This window comes from Polistes dominula, unplaced genomic scaffold (genome assembly GCF_049000335.1).
Source record: "Polistes dominula isolate Pdom_NZ unplaced genomic scaffold, Pdom_raw_medaka contig_75, whole genome shotgun sequence".
Lineage (NCBI taxonomy): Eukaryota > Metazoa > Arthropoda > Insecta > Hymenoptera > Vespidae > Polistes > Polistes dominula.
In genome coordinates, this window is record NW_028301003.1 from 2,193,839 (window position 1) to 2,214,068 (window position 20,230).

General features: G+C 27.6%; 2 protein-coding genes across 2 annotated transcripts; both read right to left on the minus strand.

Moving 5' to 3' along the window:
• Positions 1 to 1,557: 1,557 nt before the first annotated feature.
• On the minus strand, positions 1,558 to 12,944 carry Ube3a (ubiquitin protein ligase E3A). The gene is made up of 13 exons (XM_015322739.2): positions 12,552 to 12,944; positions 11,798 to 12,184; positions 10,851 to 10,986; positions 10,559 to 10,739; positions 9,200 to 9,568; positions 8,572 to 8,882; positions 8,273 to 8,470; positions 7,900 to 8,199; positions 7,617 to 7,817; positions 7,259 to 7,536; positions 6,895 to 7,111; positions 6,557 to 6,792; positions 1,558 to 3,811 (listed from the first exon to the last, which is right to left on the minus strand). Exons 2-13 carry the CDS (start codon positions 11,842 to 11,844, stop codon positions 3,691 to 3,693), a joined length of 2,595 nt encoding a protein of 864 aa, XP_015178225.1. The 5' UTR covers positions 11,845 to 12,184; positions 12,552 to 12,944; the 3' UTR covers positions 1,558 to 3,690.
• A 637-nt stretch (positions 12,945 to 13,581) lies between these two features.
• Positions 13,582 to 19,328, minus strand: LOC107067246 (putative ATP-dependent RNA helicase DDX43). The gene is made up of 12 exons (XM_015322572.2): positions 18,992 to 19,328; positions 18,693 to 18,775; positions 17,398 to 17,641; positions 16,383 to 16,523; positions 16,059 to 16,280; positions 15,854 to 15,980; positions 15,599 to 15,758; positions 15,260 to 15,505; positions 15,026 to 15,173; positions 14,648 to 14,892; positions 14,377 to 14,539; positions 13,582 to 14,273 (listed from the first exon to the last, which is right to left on the minus strand). Exons 2-12 carry the CDS (start codon positions 18,704 to 18,706, stop codon positions 14,166 to 14,168), a joined length of 1,818 nt encoding a protein of 605 aa, XP_015178058.2. The 5' UTR covers positions 18,707 to 18,775; positions 18,992 to 19,328; the 3' UTR covers positions 13,582 to 14,165.
• Positions 19,329 to 20,230: the final 902 nt, after the last annotated feature.

Genomic DNA, 20,230 nt, shown 5'->3' on the forward strand with positions numbered 1-20,230 from the left:
TTGCTATAGCAGTCGATACGAGAGTGTGTTTCTCTTATCAAATAAAAATATATGTATATATATATACAGAGTGAGTCATTTAAATTTGGATACTTTAAATATCTCTGTCATTTATAATTTTATAAAAAAAAAAAAAAAATAAAATAAAATAAATTTACAACAAACAAAAGGTTTCATCAGAACTTCGTAACATTGTAAAAAAATGTACATAGTTAGGCTGAAAAGTTTTGAGCCTTTTTATAATTTCTTTTCAAAGAATTTTGTACAATTTATGTACAAAGTATAACAAAAATCATTGTTTTCAAGTTCTGATAAAGTTCTTGTAGTATCAGTGGTATTGTTTGCATATAAATATAATTCATTTAAATATTATATTAAACAAAAATCATGTATAAATTATTGAGTGAAAAAAATATTAAGTGTTGTTCCATTAATGTTTAAAAAAAACAAAAAAAACAAAATATGATTTCATTAAATAAATATGTGATCAAAAGTTACACATAAATGTAATTACATTTTATAAATATTTTCTTAATTAAGATTATAAAGTAAAAGAGATATTTAAATGTTTCAATTTAATCATTAGAATCCTTAATAATCTTTAAAATAATTTTACTGAAATAAATAATTCAAGTGATACCAACCCCGACGTTATCATCAATTGTGTCCATAATTATGAAAGTGAAAGTCTAAGTCAAAATGAGACAACAACAAAAAAAATACAAAAAAATTGAATTTATCAATTATTTCACATTACATTATTTAAAAGTAAATAAATTCAATGTAAGTAATATTGTATCAAAAAATGAATCTTTAAATATAATGTTTGTTATTTTACACACTTAGCCGACCAACGCGCGCCGCAGCGAACTGTAAGAGCAGCATTTAAAATGTAAAACACTGCTTTTTGTTTGTCCATTTCGTGGTTTTTCGAAGAATATTATAATAAGACATATTATTGGTGGTCTGTACGATCAGCCCCTTTCATATATTTGTCTACATTGAAACGAGGAGATCAACCCGATCGGTCGGGGCACCGATCTACATTGAAACAGGGAGATCTCCCCGATCGGCTAAGTGTTAATATTATACAAAACTCATATAAAATGAGTTCAAATGTAATTCAAAACAAAAGATATATGTTGTTTCGACTATTTTCATAATTATGGCCATAATTGTGTATTACATTATAACACATTGCCAGTCGGCGACCTAAAAGACATGTAAAGCCTGAGTGCCGGCAACGTATCGGCCATTTAATGATATAACAAATGAAGATTGGCGTAAAGAATGGCAAGTAAATACAAATCAATGTGTAAGAAGATACTCAACCAGCAAAAAAAATCCACATCATCATTGTGGGGCAGCTACTCAAGCGACGAACTCAACAGAAACCCGCGTTTTCGCGGGGCCGGTGCTCAAGCGACAGCCCATAAACCGGGGCCGGTTGTCAATGGGCTGTTAATAACATGTTATAATATATATAAATAAAAAAAAATCTAAACAATATTATTGATCTTTTTGATGGGATTCTAACGATTAAATATTTCACTCTCGTGTATTATAATTTTTGTTATATTTTCTTTTTTTGGTTTTCGTTATCTTCGTTTCTTTCACAATAGAACTTTATTGTCACGTGACTAACAATAATAAGGACAGCCGACAAATTGAGCAAATATTGTGGTTGTTCGGGTTTCAAAAATTGCTGCCCAAATATTATTATTATTATTATTATTATTATTATTATTATTATTATTATTATTATTATTATTATAAATGTTATGTTTATACAAATTGTTGTTGAATTTTTATAGTTTTCTTCAAACTACGGTTTTTATCTTCTGCTTGATTGTTTTGCTTTTGCTTTTGTTTTTCTTGACCAATATTTTTTCAGGGATGATAATAAGAAACGTGGGTGTAAAAGAAGAAGAAGAAGAAGAAGAATTTCAAGAGAAAAACAAACAAAATAATAATAATAATAATAATAATAATAATAATAATAATAATAATAATAATAATTACATACAAATATATAAGAAATTGTCAACGATAAGTTAAATATGATCTTCTTTACACCATCTTACACGTTTCTTCACTGTATTACAAAAAATTTGTTTGTATATATAGTATCTTTTTTATATTATAATAATATATCATAGTGATCACGTGATGTCGTTCATGTTAATCATCATAATCATAATTATCATCATCATTGTTAGCATTCAGGGTTATTTTCGGCTATTGCAAACGTAATACAATTGCAATTTTATATTGTTCTCATTATTTATCTGCTAAGATTTGTTGTTTCTCTTATTCCCTGTGTTTTATTTTATTTTATTTATTTATTTATTTATTTATTTTTCTTTTATTTTATTTCTATTATCATAGTCAATTTTTTTTATTTATTTTATTTATTTTGTTATTAGTTTGACTCAACTCTCTCTCTCTCTCTCTCGATCTCTTTCTCTCTTTTTCTCTCACACACTCATACACACAATCATCACAGTAGCTTTTCATTATGTCTCTGTCTCTTTCTTTCTCTTTTGAGCGTTTCACCCGTTATATTAAATTTTGTTAAGTTATTCGATTCTTTTTATTTTTTATTTTTTTTTTTATTTATTTTTTTTACAAAGAAACCAAAAAAAAAATCGAGAGAAAAAAAGCTGTATATATTAAATATATTTAATATAATTCGTTTGCTTTTGTAGAAATTTTCATGTGTTCAAGCCATTTTATTTGTTTGTTTTATTATTATTATTTTTTTTTTTTAGTTAAAGAATCGAACACACACGTCCATCATTTTTACATCCAGAGGACAACGTAAAAGGGAAAGAATAATATTTTTTTATTTATTTATTTATTTATCTTTTTTTCTTTCTTTCTTCTTTTCATTTCTTCTTTTTGTTTGTTTGTTTTTTTGGTTTTGTTTTTATTTTTTTATTTTTTTATTTTTTTTTATAGAGAAGAATATAGGAAGAAACGATAATTTTTTTGTTTGATATCTAAATCAGCTATAATTATTTTGTCAAAGCACGTAGTAGTAGTAGTAGTAGTAGTAGTAGTAGTAGTAGTAGTATTAATAGTAATATTAATAAGTATTAATAATATAGTAATAGTTTACTATAATATGGGGTGCCAATTAAATTTGAAAGCATCATCGTCATCATCATCATCATCATCATCACGTAACAATTTCCTTTTTTTTTGTTGATAATTATTCTATTACTATCAAGAAGAGGTCTTTTGTTTTTATATCAATTTGTATTTAACGTGCAGGTGTGTTCTCATTAAACGATGAACCCTGGAAAGGATAATCGATAACAGTGGATACTGAGAAGAGCATTGTAATTGTTGGTTATTATTGTTGTTATCAATTGAGCACAATTTATTGTTGTTATTTTTATTTTGGTTATTTTTGTTGTTGTTGTTGTTGTTGTTGAAAGCATAAACAACACCCACAATTGCACGCAGCACACCACAACCACCACCACCACACACGCTTATTATCTCTCTTTTATAGAACATAATTACATAATAATAAATATTATGTCCATGTGTAATGTGTGATCGGGTTTTTAAGAAGATTAAGAAACATGATATTTTATATATCCTGATGTATGTGTATTTAAAGTATTCATCATTATTCACTTTGATATAGTGTTGATTAATTGATGAAGCTTTGGTACACATTCACAACATGCCAAAACCTTTAGAATAGTTGATTGCTTTTAATAAACGATCTTGTAACTTTTCAATCGTACTATAGTCCGGTAATAGTAAAACGTTGAAGCATGTGTGGGCGATGGGTAATCTGAAAATTAATTATTTTTCATAATTAATTAATTTATTCATTAGCACAATTTAAAAATTCATTTAAAAATTATTTAATTAACCCTTTGAGTGTTGAATTACTTTTATCTAAAATCTTTTGTAAATTATTAACTAGATATTATAACTATTAATAATTAGATTATTAACTAGATTTTAATAATAAATTATATTAAGTCGAGTCATAAGTAACTTCCGATGCGGCTATGTAGAATCTATTTTTCGTAATTTACCTACTATAAGTCACCGAAACAAACGGATTTTCGATATCACTGTATAGATGAGGATTCAGTTTAGTCTTCTGTTAACTTTTTTATGCAGTCAATGTTACATTTAATTGTTTTTCTTAATCACTGAAATGGATAGTAAAGATCACACGTGTTAGAAGTGAAATCTTCAATAAAACTAAGCTTCGAGAGAATGAGACGAATACAAAATAAAAATATTTGGTGTAGGATAATTGTATTCTCTTCTTATTTAGTATCGCGGCCGTTTTATCGGCTTCCACCGCTCCGTTACATAGCCGCCTACCGCTCCGTTACATAGCCGCCTACCGCTCCGTTACATAGCCGCCTACCGCTCCGTTACATTTTTTCAAATCACACCCGTTCTAAAGAAGTTTTCACTTCAAAAAGTGCATATTCAACATGTAATGCTTTAGGAATTGAAACAAGGCAAGTAGCACTAAGGTGGCAACTGAAAAAATATACAGCTTATACAGTGCAGGACTGATAACTGATAGGGCAGTCAGAAATTGGTTTGTAAAATTCCGTTCTGAAGATACGATCTTAAAAGATGAACCGAGTACAGGACGTATTTTTCCGACTTTGATGAACCTTTTAAAGGTAATATTAAAGCAGAATCCAATAGATACGTTCAACAATTGCAAAGAGTGCAAAAAAAACTTCATGAAAGGTGTCTTGTATTTATCAGTTGCAGAAACGCCATTCGTTGTCTCATAAAAAAACGGAAGTTATTTATGACTCGAAGTAATATTTAATAATTAAAGTTTTTTTTTTATATATAAATATAAACGAACATATATGCATTGATAGGATCACTCTGGTAATTTTTACCAAACGCATATATGCGTTCATAGCACTGAAAGGGTTAAAAAGTATAATAATAAAAGTATCATACGGTAAAAAAAAAGAAAATAATGACAATAATTGGAAACAAGAGGACAACAACAGTGTACGTATGTAATTTTATGATAATAATAATATTTAACATAAAAAGAATAACGTAGTGAATATGAATCATAAATGTGCATCATTTTATATGACCTACGTATTAAGAAAATATTTCATGATCTTATATTTATAGAACTAGCTTCAAATCCAAGTTTCTTCAATTTGGCACACTAATATATTTTTATTTGAGCTTTCGACTTGAATATATATATATATATATGAATCGTTTATTTTGAAAGTGACCTAATTCCATTTTCCAAAAAAGTTAATCAAGTTAGCTACCGTAATAGTTCCATTTTTACATGAATTTTTTTCATTATGAAACAATTTGTTACTAATATATTTTAAATCATAAAGATTTTCTAACAAAAAGATTTGCTGATTAATGAAACGATGACAAAGTTTATTTTGAAAGTGGTCTAATTCCATTTTCCAAAAAAATCAAGTTAGCTACTGTAGTTATATTTTTTTATGATCGTTTCATTATGAAACAATTTGTTACTAATATATTTAAATTCATGAAAATTTTGTAACACATAAATTTGTTGATTAATGAAACGATGGAAAAGTTTCTTTTGAAAGTAGCCTAACTCCAATGATCAATTATTATTTTTCAATTGTCCGTAATTACTTGTAATCATAGAGATTTTGACGTGGTAGAAGTATCATTAAAAGACAATTATTTATCATTTACCCCCAAAGATTATTATAATATTATCAGAAAGATCCAAAAAGGTAATAACTTTATTGTAAATGAAATGAAACAAGAAGATTTTTGTATGAGCCAAATTATTAGAAAAAGCAATTTTTAAAAGGGTACAGAATTTTAACGGAGAATCGATAAACTGATTAAAAATATATTTGAATGTATTTTGTTAGAAATGAACCGTATTAAATTTTCTATAAGACATCGATGAATGAGAATGAACATTTGAAAATCCTGAATTTATTACCACATCTGGGTAAACCAAAAAAGTTCGACAATATTATATTGACACCATTGTATGAAAATATCAGACAAATTACAACAGCAAAATTCAAGGACGTAATAGTCCTGCTACGACATATACCAACGGAATATCATGATTTCTTCAAATCCCTTTCACAAACGCAAAATGTAAATGAGCAGAAAAATTGTTTTGTAATTGATGTAGTTAACAAATCTTTTGAATCGCACAAATAATGTTTCTGAAGTGTTTTAAAGATATGTAAAGTAAATTGAGTATTGTTTATTTTTCAATTTGAAGCATCTTAAATTATGTTGAATGGACTTGGGCTCCTTCAAATTTAATAATGAATCTGGTTATCAATTTAGAAAGTGGCCTAACTTCATTCTTGGTAAGAAAACGCATATTATTCATTTAATAATTGCCACTATTTTAATAGAAACTATAAATTTAACATCCCTAGCAGTATGACTCGTTAGTATCTTGTACATATATTTTGAATTGCATTGAAACGCAAACCTTTCAAACTCAAATGGAGTTAGGCCACTTTCAAAATAAACGGCTCATATATAAAAGTTGAATAAATACCTGTCTGAATCTGGACCATGTCTTGCAATAACCATTTTAAGCCTAGAAAGACCACCAACTGGAACTCGATCGCTACCCGTAGTAAACTGAAGTAACCTTCTTTGACTTTCCGGTGGTAACGAATGAGCAACTCGCCAAAAATTACGAACTGCTTCACTGTCAACCGTATAACCACCCTCGTATTCCGTTGCTGCTTCCAATTCAGCGAAATCAAATATTTTACTACCACAAACAAGCTTTAAAACAAAACAAAAACAAAAAACAAAATAAAATCTTGGTTATTAACTTTAGTTCCAATTTATTAAAGATGATTTGTATTTAAATAATGATAAATGTACCTGTTCAATTTCTTCTGGTCTGAAAAGTAAAGCAAGCGGACTTTCATCGGTAACCATTTGAAAACCACGCCTGAACGCTTTGAATTGTCTTTCGACTGATTTATTTAACAAAAAATCCGCATAAAGATCTACAAATTCTTTTTTATTTGCTTGAGTTACGTAAGTTTCATCACCATTCTCGCGTAAATCATGAAACGACATAGAACCAAAAACATCTCTATAAAAAGAAAAATTAATTATATTCATTAAAATGATCTAATTATTTGAATTAATAAATATTACTAATATCTAATATATATCAGATATTTAATATTATAATTAGTATAGTATTAGTATGTAGATATATTTATTTGATTAAACTTACTTGTAACCAACACGGAAGGTTTGCATAAATGTATCCGACATATCATCTTCAGTATATGCTAATAATTCCGTTAACGTTCTATATAAAGTAGGACTCCAATCTTCTAAATCGGCAAATCCACCTTTTCTACCTAATAATTTTCGATAAACTACCATAGGAAAACGTACATCCAAAATGACGTTGTTATAAATAGCTAATCCAATGACAATTCCTATTAACGTAAATTGTGCGTCGATTTCAAACGACGTAGGATTAAACCACGTTAATTGTGTGTCTTCCTGTTCAATTAAACAATTATAATAATATTATTTTATAAATAATATTTATGATTAATCATATTTTCTAATCAATTGTTTACCTGAGTCGTAAACATGCCATAATCAGGATTGAAGATTTCTTCTATAACTAATTGAAAGAATTCTTTAGATACACCACCTTCATCTACACCTTGTTCACCCTCAAATTCGACAACCAATTGTTTTTTAAGATCCGATGGATTTTCCATAGCTACCATTTCCAATTCGACCAATGCATCGTCTATCAAATGATCTCTACGTACCTATTTACGTAAATATTATCAATCATTTGAAAAATATTTATAAATTGATTATACAATCAATGTGATATCATCGGTGACTTACTTTTAATCTAAGATATGGATTAGTCGGTTGTCCAACAACAGTTTGTAAGAAACTCATTCTTCTTTCGTTATACATTCTTATACGATTATCGTAATATAGGCCCAATGTTTTTGTAGCTGGCGTAAGGATAAACGGATAATTCATAAAACTAAATTTCTGAGGTTCTTCGCTTTTATAATAAGCAAAATCTTTATCCATTTCGATAGCATCACTTAATGGTTCATTATAAAAATCGGTAAAAGATATAAATGGTTTGCGAGCATCCAACGCAGAAATTCCTAATTCTTTGGCTAATGGATCCTAAATAAATATATTACGTTATTAAATTAATACAATTAAATAATGTATTAATATCCAATTAAATATTGTATACCTGTGGGATTTGCGAAGTGATTTTACAAGATTTGTCAAGTTTTGTCGTATCACCATCTTCAGTCGTCCCTAATTCACTACTATCTAATTCTCCAGCTAACATACTAGCATAATAAAGAATCCTCATAACTTTTGTAGGAGCAGTTATGGTATCTGCATCTTGTACACAATAATCCCGTGTAAATGATCCACTTATTACCTATACAACAACAAAATAATTTATGATCAAATAAATCAATTATCTCTTAAAAGAATATTTATCAATAATAATAATAATTATTATTATTAATTAAAGCATACCTTAACGGTAATCAATTCTTGTAAAGCTTGAAGAAGATTAGGCAACGTAGGTTTACAATGTCTGGCCCATATGCGTGCTAATTTTGCTTGAGCTACTGTCGGAAAACAGCTAACAGCTTTACAAAGCATATGAAGTGCTAATTCAAGATATTCGCTATTTCCCAACATTGGTATTTCAAATACGATTAAAAATACATTTAAAAGACTGTCCATGCTGTGAGGTGGTGTTTTTCCAAATACTCTTAAATGTAATTCTATTGTATCCGCTAATGTGACTAGTGCATTTACAAGTGCCGATTCAAATGCCTTCCCTAAAACAAATTTTAATTCTTAATATTTATATTTACACATACAATAATATATATACATAATATGATATGATATAATTAACCCTTATCTTATACATACTTACTTATATATATATATATAAGTATACCTTACTTATATATATAAAGTAACTAACAAATAAAAATATGTTATTTATAAAAATGTTAATTAAATAATTAATAATTTCAAATAAATTATAAATTAATTTTGATATATACTTAACACACAAGTTTGTTGCATGTTTAGTAAAACCACTTATAACTGACCAAGATAATGGTTAATATAATATAATTATAATAACCTGGAAGTGTCCATAACGCTTTAAAAGCTCTTCTAACAGCAAGTAAATCAACGCTAGTATCATCGTCGTTAGGAGGAACTGTTGGTGTTGGATCGCTACTGTCTTCTTCTTTATCTTCACCTTGTAAGGAACGTACAGCCTCTTTGTTTAAATCTGCAGGCGGCCTTAAAAGATTATCAGGTGCTCTATCAAGTAATGCCGCCAATGGTGAATCATTTTTTTCAGTCTTTTGAAAACTTCGGCTTAATGCTTCTCTAGAAGAAAATACTTTTCCCAAAGTACGTATCAATAATTCATATGCCCTTTCCGATTTACATTTATTTATTATATCCAGAAGTTTGGCTTCGGTTAGATATGGTTCTGATTTACCTGTTACAATTAAATTAATTATATTACATATTTCTATCTTTCTCTCGTTACTTTTAAATTCTTTTTTTTTTCTTTCTTTCTTTCTTTCTTTCTTTTTCTTCTTTCTTTTTTTTTTTTATGCTACATTATTTTAATAATCTAATTTCAATCCAACCATTTGCTTTCTTTGTCAATCTTTCAATACAAGCGCATTAAAACAAGCTTTACAAAATGTTGTATTGCTATAGAAAATATTTATTATAACAATTAATAAACAGTAAACATTATACTGTATAAATATAATTGTTACAAATATTATATATGTATATATGTATGTATATATATATATGTGTAAAGTAGTAGAGATTAGAAAAAACAAAAAAAAACAAAAAAAAATAAAAGAAGACAAAGAATCCTTTTTAGGATTCTTTTATTTATTTATTTATTTATTTCTAGATAAATAACATTTATCGTATCTTTCCTTTTCCAAATATTTCAAATATAATGTTAATATTAACAATTTGATCATAGACTTTCGCGTATAAAATTTTCTAACAGTTCTTTTTCGAATGTTTCTTCTATTTCTTGTTTGTTGTGGTTTCTTCTTCGATCTACTACTTTGTATTACTTGTTTAGGCGATGGCTGTTTTCTACATCGAATTGCCTGCCTTCTTGTTTGTTTAATTTGACATTTTGGAATACGAATGTTATACTTTTTCAATATTTCTAACATACAATCTTCATTAACGACAACTTTAGATGAATTAGAACATTTATTAGAATAAACATCTTCGTTAGATCTTGAATAAAATTTAGTTGATTTATCTTCTAAAATAACAATGTCAGAAACATCATCGTTGTCTCGTTTCTCTAATTGTAGCATATCAGAATTTGAATTTGTATTGTTAACGATCTTGATAGAATTAATATCATCTTCTGCGATAGTTGTTTGTTGACAAATAGAATCAAGAAGAAAGCAAATGGCTGTATTACATTCTGCCAATATAGTACCTTCATCCGAGCAAGTAGGATTTACATTTTTAACAGGTAGACTTTTAGCCAATGATGCTGGTCCCGGTTCCAAAGTAGTTCTAGCAACTTTACTCGGTTGAGTACCATCGCATAACCGAGCTTCTTGTGAGAACAACTGTATGGCTTGAGCAGCTGCTTGGTTTGGTGTTAGATTAGTTATCTGTACGAACAATGAATAATCATTGTTATTTATCACATGAAACAAAACGCATTAACTAAAAAATAGATATATACTTAATATTAAATAATATAATATTTCAAATGTTCATACTTTCCCACTGGATGCGCAGTTTTGGTTACTACATTGAGGATTACCACATCCTTCGGTAAGTTGATAAAAGTACCTTTCAATAAGCTTCTTGGCAGCTGCACGCTTCATATCGCTGCAAGGGCTTTCCGCTCCTACCCTAAATTTATCCAAAACAAAAATAATAATAGTACACAATTCTTTATCATTTCATAACAAATTAATATTTTCAATTTAACGTTTAATCAACCCTTAGTAGCACAAAATATTTACAAATATTAAATACCACATGTATTCAATATTTTTTGTGCTACTCGAAAAAACTTCAAAGTATACATTAATAATATAATTATAAATAATTATTATTAAATGTCAAAATAGAGAGGGAAAAATGGGAAGATAAATGTGAATTGAAAAATACTCATTTTAAATGTCAACAAGAATATAATAAAGCCAAATATTTAATGATGATTTTTCCAACATTAGATGAAGCTTTTCTCACGAGTCCGTTGTACCAAAACAAAGCACTAAAATTAGATCATTCCGTGGCTATGAAGAGAAACAAGAAAGAGAAATATAGAAACACATATATATATATATATATATGTAACATAAAATAAGCATGAGCAAGACAACTACGTCATATAAAAAGAAAAAACGTACTCGTGTGTGAGAACGCAAATGAGAAATGAATAAAAAAAAACATAAATAAAAAAAGAGAAAAAAACAACATACACATACATACACACACACAAATACGTTCATATTTACATTCACATTTACACTCACATTCACATTATGTAAAGATAGAGGAGAAAGATAAAGATGACGCGTTAGATAAAGATAAAGATAAAGATAGAAAATAAAAATAAGATAAAATAGGAGAGTTGGAGGAGAGGTAGGGGGAAAGGCACAGAAAAATTTAAAAAAATGAAAGGATGGAAAAATAACGTGAAACAACAATATGACACCTGGAAGCGTGATCTTCTCCAGGGTCCCCTTGGCTCTTGGCGCTCATAGACCGTGAATCGTGGAAATGTTGTGACTCCTTTTTGTCCGTCGATGAAAAATGTGCCAAGAAATTTGGCCCAGGTTTCTTTTCTTCACCACCTCCCTTTCTTCCTTCCTTCCTTCCTTTCTTAGATTTTATCGAATCAACGAAGTTTTACTTTAATGTTAAATAATAGACGTCTTTAAAACACTTCAATTTTTAAGGTTAATTTTTTTATCTATCTTTTATTCTCGATTTTATTTCTTCTCCCCCTCCTCCTCCTCCTCCTCCTCTTCTTCTTTACACACTAGACTCTTTTTCTCACACTCAACTAATACAAATTCAATTGCGTTTTCAATTGCACTGTCTGATGTTGTATTGCATGAATCGTATATATCCAAGAACGCACATACACATATAAGTACACATATACATACACGTTTATGCGTAACGCGTGATTTGACAAATATATATGTATATATATATATATATTTGATGTATTTGTGGATTGATAGATCTGTATGTGTATGTATATATATATAATGTAGAACGTAGAATTACACGCGCACTACTAACTTATGCAGACACGTACTTACGCAAACACATATACATATATATATATGTATATTATATATATATATATACGAGTAGAGAAAGAGAGTCGATTAAATTGAAAAAGAAAAACGAGATTCGAATCACGCGTTTCCTATTTATAATATTATCAGTTGGATTACCTCAATCGCGTATTTGTAATTGTTAGGTTAAGTTGCAACACTATTTATTTTTACGATTAGATTTGATGTTTAATGTTTTATCGTAGCACTTTGTGTTAAGTTTCTTTTCTTTTTTTTTTTTTTTTTTACCGTCAGACACTTTTCAATTTATTTTGACTAATATTTTACTTTTCATTTGTGGACGGGGTTTTGTTTGTTTGTTGTTTGTTTATTAGTTAATTTTTTTTTTTTTTTTCAATTGAAAACGATCGCAAGGAAGAAAAAGAAACAAAAATTTCTTTTCTACCTTGGGACGATGAGATATTAGTTGGGGCTCGTGTTGGAACAAAAATTGCAATGATTCTCACGAACTTAACACGACTTATTGCGAGTTCTTACTTACGATTGCGTTTCTTCATTTTTCGATTATCGCGATATTATCGAACTTTCGCGAGAATTCCTTTCAAATGATATCTCGATTATATTATCTAATGAGCTTTGACCAATCGCATATCGTATTAACCCGTAACGCTTAGCGATTGGTCGAAAGTACCATGTGACCATTCAATGTATGAATTTGAATATTGCCGCTATTTTTTTCTTATTTTCGGAAACTTCTTTTTTTATCTGATTAATTTATATTAATATAATAAAATTTATTAGAAATAAATTATCTTATTATTAATAAGTAAAATAAATGTGTGTCCTGTATAAAGTTTACATAAGCAAATATTTCCTTTATTATCGGCTAAGTTGATTGAGAGGGGGAAAAAAAAGATGACTCATATATACACAAACCTTATTTTAATTTGATTTTAAACAACATAGAGATAAGACATAAAGATAAGACGTTCGCTTTCCTCGTAAAAATTTCTTTCAAAGTAATTTAATTAATATTTTGTAAATATTATTATTTCTTCATATTTAATTAAATTACATTTGATTTAAAATGTTTTCATGCAATCATAATCGCGATGATTCGAATATCTTAAAGAATGATTATTTATGAATATTATTATAAATTGTTTGGTATAGATTTTTTTTTTTTTTTTTTTTTTTTTTTAATGAGATGTAATTCCACTAAATATGACCAATTAAAAAACTATACTTATTATATAGAAAAATATAAAACTTCTTATAAGTTTTATCCTAGTAACCTTTTGCAGACTAACGCCACATATATGCGTTTCGCAAAAAGTAATTGATAGATTTAGGACACATATATGTGTCCCATGTAAATGCGTAGCTATAACCACAATTATGCGCTCACAATTTTGAATGACAATAATGACAGGTGCTCCGCTCAATGGTACGGTTCGTTTCAAACCGTCCCGTCCGCAAAAAATTGAATAACAATGATTAATGAGAAAGAAAGAAAGAAAGAAAGAAAGAAAAGAAAGAAAAAAAAAAAAAAAAAAAAGAAAGAAACAATGTTATGACATTGTACAGAACTCATAAAGTTTTAAAATATTTGATCAATTATTAAAAATATCGAAAATGTATTACTTAAATAGCGAAATATTCATTTCTAATTATTACTTGAGATTCTAGTTAAATTGTACTACCTTAAATCATATTTTAATATTAATCTTAATTAGTATTTAGATGTACTTGCTTCGGCAGTACATATACTAATTAGTACTTAGAATAACTCTTTTTATTCTTATTTGTTCTTTTATTCGACCGTTGCGATTGTCTTTGTTCGTATCTGTTGGCCATGCTACGTAATTCATATGGTACATCCTATATTAACGAAAGGAAGACAAAATATGTGTAAAGTAAGAAAATAAAATATAAGAGCAAAAACAAAAAAAAAATAGAAAAAAATAAATATCGATATACTAACTTGATAAGCCTCTTCTAAAATATCGATCAGAGCTTGTGCATGAGCCCAATCCTTTTTAGTCATATATGTTATGCTGACTCCCCTTTGGCCAGCACGTCCGGTTCGTCCAACTCGATGAACGTATTCTTCGATTTCATTAGGAAAGTCGTAATTAATTACATGCCTAAAAAAAAAAAAAAAACAAAATTCATTGTTATATAGAATTTAACGCACTTAATAAAAGATAGGAAAAAAACAAAAAAAAAAAGAAATAGAATTAAAAAACACTTACGTAACATTTTTAATGTCAATTCCACGACTGACAAGATCGGTGGCAAGGAGTATTCTTACAGTATTATTTTCAAAATATGCTATTGATTTTTCTCTTTCTTCTTGTACTAATCCACTGTGAACATTTTCGTTATCTATTTTATGATCCAAACAAAGCTCAAGAGATAGATCAGTGACGTTAGTTTTTGTTCGAAGAAATACAATGACTTTGTCTTCAGGATGCAAATTAAGAAGAAAATCTTTTAACTGTAAAAAAGAAATATTTCAAATATAATTGGGGGGGGGGGGGTATTTGTGGCAATGAGTGGCAATCAAGTTCCTAATGCCAATCAATAATAGTAATAATAATAATAATAATAATTATATATATAATACTAACAATTTCTTTTTTCTCTTCTTCTTCCACAACGTAAACTATTTGTTCTACTGTATGTGTAGCCGTCAAATCTAATGAACCAATAGATACTTGAATTGGATCTACCATATATTTGAGTGCCATAGTTCTAACGGCTGGTGGCCATGTAGCACTGTTATAAATATGAAACATATTCAAATATTAATAAATCCATATTATATATAAATGTAATTATATTTGAACAATTATGTTACATACCTGGTCATAACAGTTTGTCTATCGGGTCTTACATCATCTAAACAATAACTAATTTGATGTCCAAAACCCAAATCTAACATACGATCTGCTTCGTCTAATACGACATATGATACAGATCTTACATCTATTACATTCACTCTAACAAAGTCCATCAATCTACCTGGCGTAGCTATAACTATATGTGCATTTTCTTTTTTAGCAAGTTTAATCTGTTCTAGACGGTTAACTCCGCCATATATACAAATACTAAAAAAAAAAAATGAAATATTACATTACTTAAACATTTGTTGATTAAGATGACAAACAATTAAATAAATGATCGTATTTAATTATACTTACGCTTTGATATCACGATAAGAATATTTATTTACTTCTTTTTCAATTTGCAATGCCAATTCTCTAGTTGGTGCTAATATAATAACATTTGGTCCAATCCTTGGGGTATCCCTTTGTCCATCGATATGAATCAATGCAGGTAATAGAAATGCTAAAGTTTTACCTAAATAATAATAATAATAATAATAATGATATGATAATTGTAAGTAATATCCTTAATATTAATATCGATAAATAATATAATAGAATAATAAAAACCTGTTCCAGTTTGTGCAACACCTATCATGTCTTTGCCACTTAATAAAATTGGCCATGCTTGACATTGTATTGGGCTAGGAGTTTTAAAACCTTGTTTAACAATTTCTTTTAAAATTTCTGGATATCTCTGTAATTATATATTATTAGTATTATTATTATTATAACTTGTTAATTGGATTAAATTGATTTCTTATATTTGACTCACTTTGAATGCTTGTTCAAAAGAAGTGATTGGATTTGGTACGAAAGTTATAAAATTTTTAGGAGCATCCTCATCAGTGAAAATGCATTCAACTTCAATATTATTATTCTGTCTTCTTATTTCCCTTGCATCTTTTGGTGACATACTAGAAACTGTGGGATCTTCCTTATAAAAATTTTTAACAATAGGACCTGGTGTAAAGGGTGGTGGTTTTACGTATGAATCCTGAATTGAAATAAAGAAAAAATCATTAACAACAACAACAAGAAACAAAAATTATGATTCAAAAATATTAATAATTAAAATATAATTGTAAATAAAACTAACGTATAAAGATAAATCTTCTTCTGGTTGTGGTGGAGGATCTTTTAAAAGTTCTTCTATTAATTCATTTGCTTTCTTTTGATTTTCCAATGATCCAGTTATAGTTACCGTCGTTGCATTATTATTATTCCTAGAATTATCTACCTGTATTACAAAAAAAAAAAAAAAGATAAAAAAATAATTAAAAATTGAGAATATATTTATATAATATTTAATTTGTTTTATTATATACGAGAAAGAGAGAGAGAGAGAGAGAGAGAGAGAGAGAGTTGATTGAAAAACTTTTTTAAGCATCGACAATAATAAAATTTTGTATTTGATTAAAAACGTTGAGAAAAAACTAACGTAGTAGTAGTAGTATTTTTCGTTTGAACGGAAGCGGGTTTTGAATTTTGAGATTTGTTCGTCCTTTTTTTTTTAATTCTTTTTTTTTAATTATCTTTTATTTTTAATTTATTTATACGTTCAATGATCGACTTTTTATTCAAATCATTTGTTGTTTTGATACGTTAAATAAATATTCTTACGTATACCACCGGCGTGGCATACACACGTGGCCTGAAACGGAAGTTTACAGCGTACCACGTGATACAAAACGTATTAATATTTATTTGTATTTATTATGATAATTTTATAGTTTATTGTAAAGAATATTGTTTAATGCAATATTTGTATTGTTACAAAATCAATTCTTATCTACTCTAATTTTGAATTTAGCCAACAGATAGCATATTCAAGTGTTAAAGATGCCACGTGGTGTAGCAATTCAACCTATCTACTTTAATTTTGAATTTAGCCACCAGATAGCGTATTCAAGTGCTAGAGATCCCAATATCCGTCTAAATGTATCCCCATTGGATATTTCGATAACGGAAAATATCCATTTCATCGATAAGTAAAAAATGAATCACATTACTACGTTAAATTTGTAAACAAAAAACTTGTTCAATACACTTTGTATATTAACAAATATTATATATTTTTATAAATAATATTATATATATATATATATACTTACGAGAATTCTGGTATTGCTTTTCTGCTGCAATTCTTTGATATTTTTACCTTCTTTTCCAATAAGTTTTCCTACTTTCTTAGGATCTATTTCAATCTTCATACTTGGCATATTGTTTCTCGAATTATCGTTGTAATTTTTATTTTTTGGCATAGTCCTTGATTTTGATGTTTCTTGCCAACCATTGTTATTATTCCGCGATTTGGAATTTGATCCAGATTTTGTACTCCATCCACCATTGTTTCTTCTGCAAATATAAATAAAAGAATATATTTTATAATAAATGGAGATATCATAACATAATTGTATAATACATTTTATTTATAATTTATAAGAACAAAATGTGTTTTTATTTATGAATAATAAGAACCACGTGGTTTTATTTATAATTTATGAAAACCACGTGTATGTATATATATATATATATAATTTTATTTATAATTAATGTGAAAACCACGCATGTGTTTTATCAAAAATCACGTTTTTTTTTAGTTATTTATTAATGATTAATAAGAACTCCACGTGTTTTTATTTATAATTAATGTGAAAAACACGCATGTGTTTTATCGAACATCGCGTTTTTATTTATTTATTTATGATTAATAAGAACCACGTGTTTTTATTTATAATTTATGACAACCACGTGTTTTTATTTATACTTTATGAAAACCACGTGTATGTGTATATATATGTATATATATAATTTTATTTATAATTAATGTGAAAACCACGCATGTGTTTTATCAAAAATCACGTTTTTATTTATTTATTTATGATTAATAAGAACCACGTGTTTTTATTTATAATTTATGACAACCACGTGTATGTATATATATAATTTTATTTATAATTAATGTGAAAACCACGCATGTGTTTTTATCAAAAATCACGTTTTTTTATTTATTTATTTATGATTAATAAGAACCACGTGTTTTTATTTATAATTTATGACAACCACGTGTTTTTATTTATACTTTATGAAAACCACGTGTATGTGTATATATATGTATATATATAATTTTATTTATAATTAATGTGAAAACCACGCATGTGTTTTATCAAAAATCACGTTTTTTTATTTATATATGATTAGTAAGAACTCCACGTGTTTTTATTTACAATTTATGAAAACCACGTGTAATTTTATTTATTAGTAAAAAAAAAAACCACGCGTGTTTTATTAATTTAGTTATTACTTTCTGATTTGATTTTCAAAATGAAACGTTGCATATATTAATAGTTATTTATTTAAGTATAAAAATAGAAAAAGGAAACAAAACAAGAAAAAAAGGACTTACCGTGATTCTGCCATCGTTAATAATGCGTAATATATTTAACGTAGATGTAATAAGAAATTATGTCCTTGTTGAGAAAGTGTTGACTGAAAATAAACAATATTAGGATATTACAGCTACAAATAATTTGAAAATCAAATTTCATTCATTAATAATACATTAATTTACAATTTTAAAAATTATTCAATTAATAGTTACATTATTAATGCATTAATTGACAATTTTAAAAATTATTCAATTAATAGTTATATTAAAAATACATTAAATAAATATTAAAAAATATATATATATATATATTATACCTTATTAATTGTTCCACGAGTATTTTAGAAATTAATAAACTTCTTTAAGGTGAAACACGACTTTTGTAGTTAGCGATCCGTACTCGTGTAGATCAGGTCTTCAAATGAAGAATTTTCTTCGTGAATCTTTTCATATTCCCTTTTAGAAGAATGAACGGACCTGACAGGGGGAATACTAAAGAAAAGCAGCTCTACGTCACTTCCACCCTATATCAACCACCAATAATATTCGAAATACCTAGCCTTATCACGGATAACAATAGTCCGAACGTAATGTTGAAAGAATGATATCAATGTATGGGGTTATTTTGCCCGATAGGGCGCGCTGATTTTACAGAGTACTCGTTTAAATACTTACGCGGGAAGTCTTGTTGCTATTGACATATCTGAAAAAAAAAATATTTTAAGAAATGTGGAATTAATATTATTTAAAAACTACACAAATGTAATAATCAATTATTTGTTAACATAAAATTTTTAATATTACTTTGAGGTTATTCACTTTTGGTGCTTTGAATAAAGCCACTTTTCCTAAATTCTCACTTGCCTTTCGGCCACTAAGGCAATCATAAACGGCACAACACTTTTTCATTTTTTAATAAAAATAATGCTAAAAAAATAAATTAATATTTTATATTTAATTTATGTGTAATAATAATAATAGTATCGGTACGTTCTAGGGATCCTATAGGAGGGATGCGCCATGTACATTGCTGGGGGACCGGAACTCGATTTTGCGTGCGAATGATTCAAACATTGAAATAATTATAAAATAATGAATTGCATCAAATACAGACAAAAAAAAATGAACTATATTTAATGATAATTAAAAATTTATATTAAAATAGAATAGGTTAGACGAAAAAATTATTATAAATTCAAGCGGTCCCACAAAATTTTCAGCCAATGGCACATGAGCTGAATATGAATGGCGCATCCCTCCTACAGGATTCCTAGTACGTTCTGAATACTTGCGCAGCCAGTGGCAAAAAAGAGAACTATGATCTGGATCAAGAAATGATTACCACAAAAAATGTGAAAAATTCTATATCGTTCGGACTCCTGGTATCTATCCTCCTTACCTTAACCGTCCATACTTCCTTATTACCATATTTCCTGAACATTTGGAAATACCTTTTCTACGTTTTTCTTTACGTGTCAATGTTCATATTTATTAAGAAAAATAAAAACTTATATTCCTTTTTTCGTAATATTATTCTCTGTAATTTAATGATATTT

Bases quoted from the DNA above. Each gene is read 5' to 3' on its own strand.
- Ube3a (XM_015322739.2), bottom strand. From the start codon at position 11,844: ATGAGCGCCAAGAGCCAAGGGGACCCTGGAGAAGATCACGCTTCCAG. The intron at 8,471-8,571 runs GTATGCTTTAAT...GTTGTTGTATAG, and splicing joins AAGAATTGATTACCGTTAAG to GTAATAAGTGGATCATTTAC. The intron at 7,112-7,258 runs GTAAGTTTAATC...TTCTTTTTATAG, and splicing joins ACCTTCCGTGTTGGTTACAA to AGATGTTTTTGGTTCTATGT.
- LOC107067246 (XM_015322572.2), bottom strand. The intron at 16,281-16,382 runs GTTAGTTTTATT...ATTTCAATTCAG, and splicing joins AAGAAGATTTATCTTTATAC to GATTCATACGTAAAACCACC. The intron at 15,759-15,853 runs GTTTTTATTATT...ATTATTATTTAG, and splicing joins TGTTGCACAAACTGGAACAG to GTAAAACTTTAGCATTTCTA.